Genomic DNA, 11,717 nt, shown 5'->3' on the forward strand with positions numbered 1-11,717 from the left:
CCGCCGGGTCACGTGGGCGCTGCCGCCGGAAGTCTCGCGAGAGGCGGCGCAGCAAAGATGGCGGCGCCGGGGACGGAGGCGGCGGCGGGGCCGGGCCCGGGCCCGGGGCAGGTCCGGGAGCGAGCGGGGCCCGCGGGGCCCGGGGGCGGCGGGGGCGGCACCGGCACCGGGAACGGGCGGGAGGGGAGAGCGGGAGAGCGGCCCGGAGAGGGGAGAGGGGCAGCGGGAGGGGGAACGGGGAACGGGAGCGGTACCGGAACGGGAGCGGGGACCGAGATGGCGAGCGGGGACAGGGAACGGAGACCGGGACCGAGAGCGGGGACAGCGAACGGGAGCGGGACTGGGCATTGGGAATGAGACAGAGACAGCGACGGAGGAGCGGGAACGGGGAACGGGAACCGGGAACGGGAGCGGGACCGGAGACCGGGACAAGGAGCGGGGACCGGGATGGGGAACTGAGACCGGCACCGGGGCAGGGCCGGGGACAGGCCCGGGGACAGAGACAGGCACGGGCACCGGGAATGGGGCAAGGTCCGGGGTCAAAGTCGGGCACCGAGAGCGGGGCAGGGACCGGGGCAGGATCAGAGAACGGCACCGGGGCAGAGAACGGCACCGGGACCGGGAAGGGACCGGGACAGCAGGGACGGGACTGGGGCAGAGAACGGCACCGGAATGGGGACTGGGAACGGTACCGGGGCAGGTCCGGCCGCGCTGGGGCCACGGGAAGGAACTGGATGGGACCGGGAAGGGGCCGGTACCGGGCTGGTGTCCGTGACTGGGATGGGCCCAGTACTGGGACAGTGACCGGGGAGGGATCGGTACCGGGGAGGGATCGGTACTGGGCCAGTGTCGGTGACTGGGAAGGGATCGGTACCGGGAAGGGATCAGTCCAAGGCTGGTACCGGGCCGGTGTCGGTGACCGGGAAGGGATCGGTACCGGGCCGGTGTCGGTGACCGGGAAGGGATCGGTACCAGGAAGGGATCGGTACCGGGAAGGGATTAGTTCAAGGCTGGTACCGGGCTGGTGTTGGTGACTGGGAAGGGATCGGTACCGGGAAGGGATCGGTACCGGGAAGGGATCGGTACCGGGCTGGTGTCGGTGACTGCGGCAGGATGGGATGGGATCAGCACTGGGTCGGTACCGGTACCGGTACCAGTCTCACTGACCGGTTCCGGTCCCACAGGCGTCCCACAGTAACGGCGCTGCCGGTACCGGTACCGGGATGGGGTTGGGATGGGATGGGATCAGTACCGGTACCGGCTCAGTACCGGTGTCACTGCCCGGTTCCGGTCCCGGTCCCGCAGGTGTCCAGCAGTAACGGCGCTGCCGGTACCGGTACCGGGATGGGGTTGGGATGGGGTCAATACCGGTACCGGGATGGGGTTGGGATGGGATCAATACCGGTACTGGTACCGGGATGGGGTTGGGATGGGATCAGTACCGGTACCGGGATGGGATGGGATCAGTACCGGTACCGGCTCAGTACCGGTGTCACTGCCCGGTTCCGGTTCCGGTCCTGCAGGTGTCCAGCAGTAACGGCACTGCCGGTACCGGGATGGGGTTGGGATGGGGTCAGTACCGGTGTCACTGACGAGTTCCGGTTCCGGTCCCACAGGTGTCCAGCAGTAACGGCGCTGCCGGTACCGGTACCGGGATGGGGTTGGGATGGGATGGGGTCAGTACCAGTACCGGGTCAGTGCTGGTACCGGTGTCACTGACCGGTTCTGGTCCCGCAGGTGTCCAGCAGTAACGGCGCTGCCGGTACCGGTACCGGCGCTGGGCCCGAGAGCCCGCAGGGGCAGCAGCAACAACCGGCACCGAACGCCTGGCAGGTGGTGAAAGGCGTCCTGTTCAGGTGAGAGCGGCACCCAAGGGGTTAAAGGGCCCTGTTCAGGTGAGAGCGGCACCCAAGGGGTTAAAGGGGTTCAAGGGTTCAGGTGAGAGCGGCACCCAAGGGGTTTAAGGGCCCTGTTCAGGTGGGGATTGGCACTGAAGGGGTTAAAGGGATCAGGGCCTGGAACCCCAAATCCCAGATTGGGATCAGCCCAGGATCATCCTGGGACCCCAAATTCTGGACTGGGATCAGCCCAGAGCTGGGATCATCCTGGGACCCCAAATCCCGGGATTGGGATCAGCCCAGGACCCCAAATCCCAGATTGGGATCAACCCAGGACTGGGATCAGCCCAGGATGATTTTGGGATCACCCTGGAACCCCAAATCCCGGGACTGGGATCAACCCAGGACTGGGATCAGCCCAGGGCTGGGATCATCTGGAACCCCAAATCCTGGGATTGGGATCAGCCCAGGACCCCAAATCCCAGGATGATTTTGGGATCACCCCAAGATGATTTTGGGATCACCCTGGGACCCCAAATCCCGGGATTGGGATCACCCCAGGACTGGGATCACCCTGGGACCCCAAATCCCGGGATTGGGGTCACCCCAGAATCACCCTGGGACCCCAAATCCCAGGATTGGGATCAGCCCAGGATGATTTTGGGATCATCCCGGAACCCCAAATCCCGGGATTGGGATCAGCCCGGGGCTGGGATCACCCTGGCACCCCAAATCCCGGGATTGGGATCAGCCCAGGATGATCCTGGAACCCCAAATCCCGGGATTGGGATCAGCCCAGGATCACCCTGGAACCCCAAATCCCGGGATTGGGATCACCCCAGGACTGGGATCATCCTGGATCCCCAAATCCCGGGACTGGGATCAGCCCAGGGCTGGGATCATCCTGGGGCCCCAAATCTTGTGATTGGGATCACCCTGGGTCTGGGATCACTCTGGAACCCCAAATCCTGGGATTGGGATCAGTCCAGGACTGGGATCACCCTGGAACCCCAAATCCCGGGATTGGGATCAGTCCAGGACTGGGATCACCCTGGAACCCCAAATCCCGGGATTGGGATCAGCCCAGGATCACCCTGGAACCCCAAATCCCGGGATTGGGATCAGCCCAGGATCATCCTGGAACCCCAAATCCTGGGACTGGGATCAGCCCAGGATCATCCTGGAACCCCAAATCCTGGGACTGGGATCAGCCCAGGGCTGGGATCACCCCAGGATGATTCTGGGATCACCCTGGAACCCCAAATCCTGGGATTGGGATCACCCCGGGGCTGGGATCATCCTGGAACCCCAAATCTTGGGATTGGGATCACCCCGGAACCCCAAATCCCAGGATTGGGATCAGCCCAGGGCTAGGACCATCCCGGAACCCCAAATCTTGGGACTGGGATCACCCCAGGGTGATTTTGGGATCACCCTGGAACCCCAAATCCCGGATTGGGATCACCCCAGGACCCCCAAACCCCGCGATAAGAACTCGGCTTTTCCCTGGGGAGACAAATCCATGGAAAAAGGGATTTTTGGGAAGTAAAATCCATGGAAAAAAGGATTTTTGGGAAGTAAAATCCCCCTGGGAACGGGGATTTGTGGGGAAAAGGGGAATTTGGGGTGGGAGAATTCACGGAAAGGGGAATTTTTGGGAACGGGAATCCATAGAAATGGGGATTTTTGGGAAGGGAGAATCCCTGGGAAGGAAAAATCCATGGAAAAAATGGAAACTTTTGGGAAGGGGATCCACAGAAAGGAGAATTTTTGGGAAGGGGAATCCATAGAAATGGGAATTTTGGGGAAGAAAAAACTCCCGTGACCGGAAATCCACGGAAATTAAAATTTTTGGGAAAGAGCCGCGGGATGGAAAAAGGATTTGTGGGCACCTCCCAAAAAACATTCCCAGAAAGGTGGAAAATCCCAATTTTTTTGGGGGGATGCAGCCCCGGGAGGGCCGGTGCTGTCGGAATTCCCGAGGGTTTTTCCCGGTTTTCCCGCAGGATTTTCATCATCTGGGCCATCTCCAGCTGGTTCCGGAGGGCGCCGGCGCCGCAGGAGCCCAACGGCGGCGGGGGCAGCGCCCGCAGCCCCAGCAGGAACCTCTTCCCCAAGGACACCCTGATGGTGGGAACGGATTTGGGATTGGGATTGGGGTTTGGGATTGGAGTCTGCTATCGGGATTGGGATCTGGGATCGGGATTGGGGTCTGGGATCGGGATCAGATCCTGGATCCAGGATCAGCACCCGCAGCCCCAGCAGGAACCTCTTCCCCAAGGACACCCTGATGGTGGGAACGGGAAATCTGGGATTTGGGATCAAATCTGGGATTGGGATCAAATCTGGGATTTGGGATCAAATCTGGGATCAGGAAATCTGGGATTGGGGTTTGGGACTGGGAGATCTGGGATATGGATCGGGATCAGATCCTGGATCCTGGATCAGCACCCGCAGCCCCAGCAGGAACCTCTTCCCCAAGGACACCCTGATGGTGGGAACGGGAAATCTGGGATTTGGGATCAAATCTGGGATTGGGATCAAATCTAAGAGTGGGATTTGGGATTTGGGGTTTGGGATTGGGAGATCTGGGATTGGGGTCTGGGATCGGGATCAGATCCCGGGGCTGGATCAGCGCCCGCAGCCCCAGCAGGAACCTCTTCCCCAAGGACACCCTGATGGTGGGAGCGGGATTTGGGATCGGGAAATCTGGGATTGGGATTTGGGATTTGGGGTTTGGGATTGGGAGATCTGGGATTGGGGTGTGGGATTGGGATCAGATCCTGGGGCTGGATCAGCGCCCGCAGCCCCAGCAGGAACCTCTTCCCCAAGGACACCCTGATGGTGGGAACGGGAAATCTGGGATCAAATCTGGGATTGGGATTTGGGATTTGGGATTTGGGGTTTGGGATTGGGAGATCTGGGATTGGGGTCTGGGATATGGATCGGGATCAGATCCTGGATCCTGGATCAGCGCCCGCAGCCCCAGCAGGAACCTCTTCCCCAAGGACACCCTGATGGTGGGAACGGGATTTGGGATTGGGAAATTTGGGATTTGGGATCAAATCTGGGATTGGGAAATGTGGGATTGGGATTTGGGATTGGGATTGGGATCGGGATTGGGGTTTGGGATTGGGGTCTGGGATTGGGATTGGGATCTGGGATATGGATCGGGATCAGATCCCGGAGCGGGGGCAGCGCCCGCAGCCCCAACAGGAACCTCTTCCCCAAGGACACCCTGATGGTGGGAACGGATTTGGGATCAAATCTGGGATTTGGGATCAAATCTGGGATTTGGGATCAAATCTGGGTTTGGGATTGGGGTTTGGGATTGGGGTCTGGGATTGGGATCCGATCCTGGGGCGGGGGCAGCGCCCGCAGCCCCAGCAGGAACCTCTTCCCCAAGGACACCCTGATGGTGGGAACGGGATTTGGGATTGGGAAATTTGGGATTTGGGATCAAATCTGGGATTGGGAAATGTGGGATTGGGATTTGGGATTGGGATTGGGATCGGGATTGGGGTTTGGGATTGGGGTCTGGGATTGGGATTGGGATCTGGGATATGGATCGGGATCAGATCCCGGAGCGGGGGCAGCGCCCGCAGCCCCAACAGGAACCTCTTCCCCAAGGACACCCTGATGGTGGGAGCGGGATTGGGATTGGGATTGGGATCAAATCTGGGATTTGGGATTGGGATTGGGGTCTGGGATAGGGATTGGGATCAGATCCCGGGGCGGGGGCAGCGCCCGCAGCCCCAGCAGGAACCTCTTCCCCAAGGACACCCTGATGGTGGGAGCGGGATTTGGGATTTGGGATCGGGATTGGGATTGGGATCAGCAAATCTGGGATTGGGATTTGGGATTGGGAAATCTGGGATTGGGGTCTGGGATTGGGGTCTGGGATCGGGATTGGGATCCTGGGGCAGGAGCCCAACGGCGGCGGGGGCAGCGCCCGCAGCCCCAGCAGGAACCTCTTCCCCAAGGACACCCTGATGGTGGGAACGGGAAATCTGGGATTGGGAAATCTGGGATGGGGATCGGAATTTGGGATTGGGACTTGGGATCAGATCTGGGATTGGGATTGGGATTGGGATCTGGGACTGGGATTGGGATCTGGGATTGGGATCTGGGACTGGGATTGGGATCTGGGATTGGGATCTGGGACTGGGATTGGGATCTGGGACTGGGATTGGGATCTGGGACTGGGATCTGGGACTGGGATTTGGGATTTGGGATTAGGATTTGGGATTGGATCCCAAGTTCAGAGGGGATTTCAAGGGCAGATCCCAAATCCAGCAGAATTGTGTGGTCAGAGCCGGGATCAGGAGGAAATCCGGGATCAGATCCCAAATCTGGGATCCCGGTGATCCTGGGGACCATTCCCAGGGATTTTGGGGCTGAATTCCCGGGATTTTGGGGCTGAATTACCAGGATTTTGGGGCTGAATTCCCAGGATTTTTGGGGCTGAATTCCTGGGGATTTTTGGGCTGAATTCCCAGGATTTTTGGGGCTGAATTCCCAGGGATTTTTTGGGGATAAACTCCCAGGGATTTTTGGGCTGAATTCCCGGGATTTTTTTACTGAATTCCCGGGGATTTTGGGGCTGAATTTATGGGATTTTGGGGCTGAATTCCTGGGGATTTTGGGGCTGAACTCCTGGGGATTTTTAGGCTGAATTCCCGGGATTTTGGGGCTGAATTCCTGAGATTTTGGGGCTGAATTCCCGCGATTTTTTTATTGCACTCCCAGGGATTTTGGGGCTGAATTCCTGAGATTTTGGGGCTGAATTCCGGGGATTTTTTTGCTGAATTCCCGGGATTTTGGGCCAAGTTCCCGGGATTTTTTTCCTGAATTCCCGGGATTTTTTTACTGAATTCCCAGGATTTTGGTCTGAATTCCCGGGATTTTTTGGGCCGAATTCCCGGCATTTTGGGGTTGAATTCCTGGAATTTTTGGTCTGAATCCCCAGGATCTGTACGTTTACATCTCGGAGCACGAGCACTTTACGGATTTCAACGTCAGCTCCGCCCTGTTCTGGGAGCAGCGGGACCTCGTCTACGGCGACTGGACCAGCGGCGAGAACGCCGACGGCTGCTACCAGCACTCCGGGGAGGTGGACATCTCCCAGGTGGGCGTTCTGGAACCTTCCAGGGGGGTTTGGGGATTCTGGGGTCTTCCAGGGGGGTTTGGGAATTCTGGAATCTTCCAGGGGGATTTGGGATGGTTCTGAGAGGATTTGGGGTCAGGGAATGGGGATTTGGGATCAGGAAAAGGGAATTCCGATGGCTGCTACCAGCACTCCGGGGAGGTGGACATCTCCCAGGTGGGCATTCCGGAATCTTCCAGGGGGGTTTGGGCATTCTGGAATCTTCCAGGGGGGTTTGGGGGCTGGAATGGAGATTTGGGGTCAGGAAAAGGGGATTTAGGGTCAGGAAAAGGGGATTTGGGGTCAGGAAAAGGGGATTTCAATGGCTGCTACCAGCACTCCGGGGAGGTGGACATCTCCCAGGTGGGCGTTCTGGAACCTTCCAGGGGGGTTTGGGGATTCTGGGGTCTTCCCAGAGGGGTTTGGGATGGTTCTGAGGGGATTTGGGGTCTGGGAATGGGGATTTGGGGTCAGGAAAAGGGGATTTTCATGGCTGCTACCAGCACTCCGGGGAGGTGGACATCTCCCAGGTGGGCATTCCGGAATCTTCCAGGGGGGTTTGGGCATTCTGGAATCTTCCAGGGGGGTTTGGGGGCTGGAATGGAGATTTGGGGTCAGGAAAAGGGGATTTGGGGTCAGGAAAAGGGAATTCCGACGGCTGCTACCAGCACTCCGGGGAGGTGGACATCTCCCAGGTGGGCGTTCTGGAATCTTCCAGGGGAGGTTGGGAATTCTGGAATCTTCCAGGGGGCTTTGGGATGGTTCTGAGGGGATTTGGGGTCTGGGAATGGGGATTTGGGGTCAGGAAAAGGGGATTTTCATGGCTGCTACCAGCACTCCGGGGAGGTGGACATCTCCCAGGTGGGCATTCTGGGGATTCTGGAATCTTCCAGGGGGGTTTGGGGGCTGGGAATGGAGATTTGGGGTCAGGAAAAGGGGATTTGGGGTCAGGAAAAGGGAATTTGGGGTCAGGAAAAGGGGATTCCGACAGCTGCTACCAGCACTCCGGGGAGGTGGACATCTCCCAGGTGGGGATTTTGGGAATTCTGGGAATTCCAGGGGATTTTGGGAATCCTGAGATCTTCCCAAGGGGTTTTGGGATGGTTCTGAAAGGAATTTGGGGGCTGGGAATGGAGATTTGGGGTCGGCAAAAGGGGATTTGGGGTTGGGAAAAGGGGATTCCACGTGGGAACAGAATTCTGGGATTTTCCCAAGGGATTTGGGGTCGGGAAAATGGGATTTGGGACTTGGAAAAGTGGATTTTATTTCCCATGATTTTCCCAACCTTTCCTCTGTTTTTCCCTGTTTTTTCCCACCCTTTTCCCTGTTTTCCCCATGATTTTCCCCCACTTTTCCCTGTGTTTTTCATTGTCTTTCCTATGATTTTCTCATGCTTTTCCCATGTTTTTCCCTGTTGTTCCCCACGATTTTCCCATGTTTTCCCCCGTGTTTTTCCTTGTGTTTTTCCCTGTTTTCCCCACGATTTTCCCATGTTTTTCCCTGTGGTTTTCCCATGCTTTTCTCATGTTTTTGCCTGTTTTTCACTGTTTGTTGCCGTGTTTTTCCCTGGTTTTTTTCCCCTGTTTTTCCCTGTTTTCCCCACAATTTTCCCCTGCTTTCCCCATATTTTTCCCTGTGTTTTTCCCTGTGTTTTCCCCTGTTTTCCCCGTGACTTTTCCCATGATTTCCCCATGTTTTCCCCACGATTTCCTTGTGTTTTCCCCATGTTTTCCCCACATTTTTCCCTGTGTTTTCCCCTGTTTTCCCATGTTTTCCCCATGTTTTTTCCCTGTTTTTCCCTGTGTTTTTCCCACAATTTCCCCCTGTTTTTCCCCGTTTTCCCCCGTTTTTCCCTGTGTTTTTCCCTGTTTTCCCCACAATTTTCCCCTGCTTTCCCCATATTTTTCCCTGTGTTTTTCCCTGTGTTTTCCCCATGTTTTCCCCACGATTTTCCCATGATTTTCTCCATGTTTTTCCCATATTTTCCCCTGCTTTCCCCCCTGTTTTCCCCCTGTTTTCCCATGTTTTTCCACATTTTTCCCCATGATTTCCCCCTGTTTTCCCCACATTTTCCCCACATTTTCCCCACGTTTTCCCCACGATTTTCCCCACGTTTTCCCCACATTTTCCCCATGTTTTCCCCACGTTTCCCCCATGTTTTTCCCACATTTTTCCCATGATTTCCCATATTTTTCCCCACATTTTCCCCCCATTTTCCCCCGTGTTTCCCCCCCAGAGCGTGCAGCGGAACGGCTCCATCTACGTCCACGTTTACTTCACCAAGAGCGGCTTCCACCCCGACCCGCGGCAGAAGAGCCTCTACCGGCGCCTGGCCACCGTGCACACCTCCAGGAGTGAGGAATTCCGGAACATTCCGGGGAAATCCGGGGAAATCCTGGGAATTCCTGACCTTTGAGATCCAAATTCCCCCAGGAATGGCCCCAAAACCCACCGGGAAAGGCCCCAAATCCCTCAGGAATGGGGTTGGGATCAGCCCTGGCCACCGTGCACACCTCCAGGAGTACGGCATTCCGGAACATTCCGGGAAATTCTGGGATATTTCTGGGAAATCCCGACCTTTGGGAACCAAAACCCCCCGGGAATGGCCCCAAATCCCACCGGGAACGGCCCCAAATCCCTCAGGAATGGGGTTGGGATCAGCCCAGGAGCCTCTACCGGCGCCTGGCCACCGTGCACACCTCCAGGAGTGCGGAATTCTGGAACATTCCGGGATATTCCTGGGAATTCCGGGAAATTCTGGGAGTTCCTGGGAATTCCCAACCTTTGGGATCCAAATAACCCCGGGAACGGCCCCAAATCCCTCAGGAATGGCCCCAAATCCCCCAGGAATGGGGTTGGGATCAGCCCCAGGAGCCTCTACCGGCGCCTGGGCACCGTGCACACCTCCGGGAGTACGGAATTCTGGAACATTCCGGGATATTCCTGGGAATTCCCAACCATTCCTGACGTTTGGGATCCAAATAACCCCAGGAAAGGTCCCAAATCCCCTGGGAAAGGCCCCAAATTCCCTCAGGAATGAGAAAATCCCCAGGAATTCCCAATTTTTGGGATCCAAATCCTTTGAGAATGGGAGGGATCCAATTTTTCCAAATCCCTTTTTTCCCATTTTTCCCCATTTCCCCCCATTTTCCCCCCAATTTCCCCATTTTTCCCCATTTTCCCCCTTTCCCCATTTTTTTCCTTATTTTCCCTTTTTTTCCCATTTATTCCTTTTTCTCCATTTTTTCCTCATTTTTCCCCATTTTCCCCCCATTTTTCCCCTTTTTTTCCCCTTTTCCCCCATTCTTTTCCCATTTTCCCCTTCCTCATTTTTCTCCATTTCCCCCCATTTCCCCCCCATTTTTCTTCCTTTTTTCCCATTTTCCCCATTTTCCCCATTTTTTCCCATTTTTGTCTCGTTTTTTCCCATTTTCCCCCATTTTCCCCCCTTTTTCCCCCATTTTTCCTTTTTTTCCCCCATTTTTCCCATTTTCCCCCTTTCTTTTCCCATTTTCCCCTTTTTTCCTCATTTTTCTCCATTTTCCCCCCATTTTTCCCCTTTTTTTCCCACTTTCCCCGTTTTTTTCCTCATTTTTTTCTAATTTTTCTCCATTTTCCCCCATTTTTCCCATTTTTCCCTCATTTCCCCATTTTTTCCTCATTTTCCCCCATTTTCCCCCCATTTTTTCCCCCCATTTTTTCCCCTTTTTTCCCATTTCTCCCATTTCCCCCCCATTTTCCCTCTCATTTTCCCCATTTCCCCCCCATTTTTTCCCCATTTTCCCCATTTTCCCCCCATTTTTCCCAATTTCCCCATTATTTCCCCCATTTTTCCCCAGTGATCAATAAGTACAAGCGGAGGCGATTCCAGAAAACCAAAAACCTCCTGACGGGAGAGACCGAGGCCGACCCCGAGATGATCAAGGTGGGAATTCCCAAAAATCCCAAAATTCCCAAAAATTCCCAACTCTGGGATTTTCTGGGATCTTTGGGGACTTTTTGGGATTTTTTGGGGATTTTTTTTTTATTTTTTCGGGATTTTTTCAGGATTTTTGGGGGATTTTTTTGAGGATTTTGGGAATTTTTTTCAGGATCTTTGGGGTTTTTTTGGGGGGGATTTTTAGGGATTTTGTGGGAATTTTTTTCAGGATTTTTTCAGGATTTTTGGGGGGTTTTGGGGATTTTTTGGGGGATTTTTTGGGGATTTTTTTTGTGATTTTTTGAGGATTTTGGGGGATTTTTTTCAGGATTTTTTGGGGTTTTTGGGGAGGGATTTTTAGGGATTTTTTGGGAATTTTTTTTGGGTGGCTCTTTGGGGGTTTTTTAGGATTTTTGGGGAATTTTTTTTGGGGTGGGGGTTGGGATTTTTTTTTTATTTTTTTGAGTTTTTTGGGAGCTTTTTGGGGGATCTTTTTAAAGGATTTTGTGGTTTATTTTTTATTTCTGGGGGTTGGGATTTTTTCAGATCGTTGGGATTTTTTCAGGGATTTTGGGGTGTTTGAAGGATTTTGTGGGGATTTTTTGGGGTTTTTTTGGGGGGATTTTTAGGCATTTTTCTGGAATTTTCTTTGGGTGGTTCTTTGGGATTTTTGGGGGGAATTTTGGAAGTTTTTTGAGGGGTTTGGGGGTTTTTGGGAAGGTTTTTTTTTTTTTAGGGTTTTTTTTTGGGTTTTTTGGGGTTTTTTTTATTTTTTTTTAAATTATTTTTCTGGGGTTTTTTTGGGGGGGGTTGG

At 54.8% G+C, this 11,717-nt stretch overlaps 1 protein-coding gene across 1 annotated transcript; it reads left to right on the forward strand.

Annotated features, from left to right (window-relative positions):
* Positions 1–10: 10 nt before the first annotated feature.
* Positions 11–11,620, forward strand: LOC311165777 (putative lipid scramblase CLPTM1). Its single transcript, XM_084227279.1, has 6 exons — positions 11–111; positions 1,738–1,856; positions 3,845–3,968; positions 6,808–6,966; positions 9,221–9,338; positions 10,824–11,620. The coding sequence occupies exons 1-6, from the start codon at positions 58–60 to the stop codon at positions 11,051–11,053; spliced, it is 804 nt and encodes a 267-aa protein (XP_084083405.1). The 5' UTR covers positions 11–57; the 3' UTR covers positions 11,054–11,620.
* Positions 11,621–11,717: the final 97 nt, after the last annotated feature.

This window comes from Fringilla coelebs, assembly GCF_963513975.1.
Source record: "Fringilla coelebs genome assembly, contig: SCAFFOLD_398, whole genome shotgun sequence".
Taxonomy (NCBI): Eukaryota; Metazoa; Chordata; class Aves; order Passeriformes; family Fringillidae; genus Fringilla; species Fringilla coelebs.

Coding starts and splice junctions, on each gene's coding strand:
- LOC311165777 (XM_084227279.1), top strand. CDS start 58: ATGGCGGCGCCGGGGACGGAGGCGGCGGCGGGGCCGGGCCCGGGCCCG. Junction 1,857..3,844: donor GTGAAAGGCGTCCTGTTCAG/GTGAGAGCGGCA, acceptor GTTTTCCCGCAG/GATTTTCATCATCTGGGCCA. Junction 6,967..9,220: donor GGGAGGTGGACATCTCCCAG/GTGGGCGTTCTG, acceptor TTTCCCCCCCAG/AGCGTGCAGCGGAACGGCTC.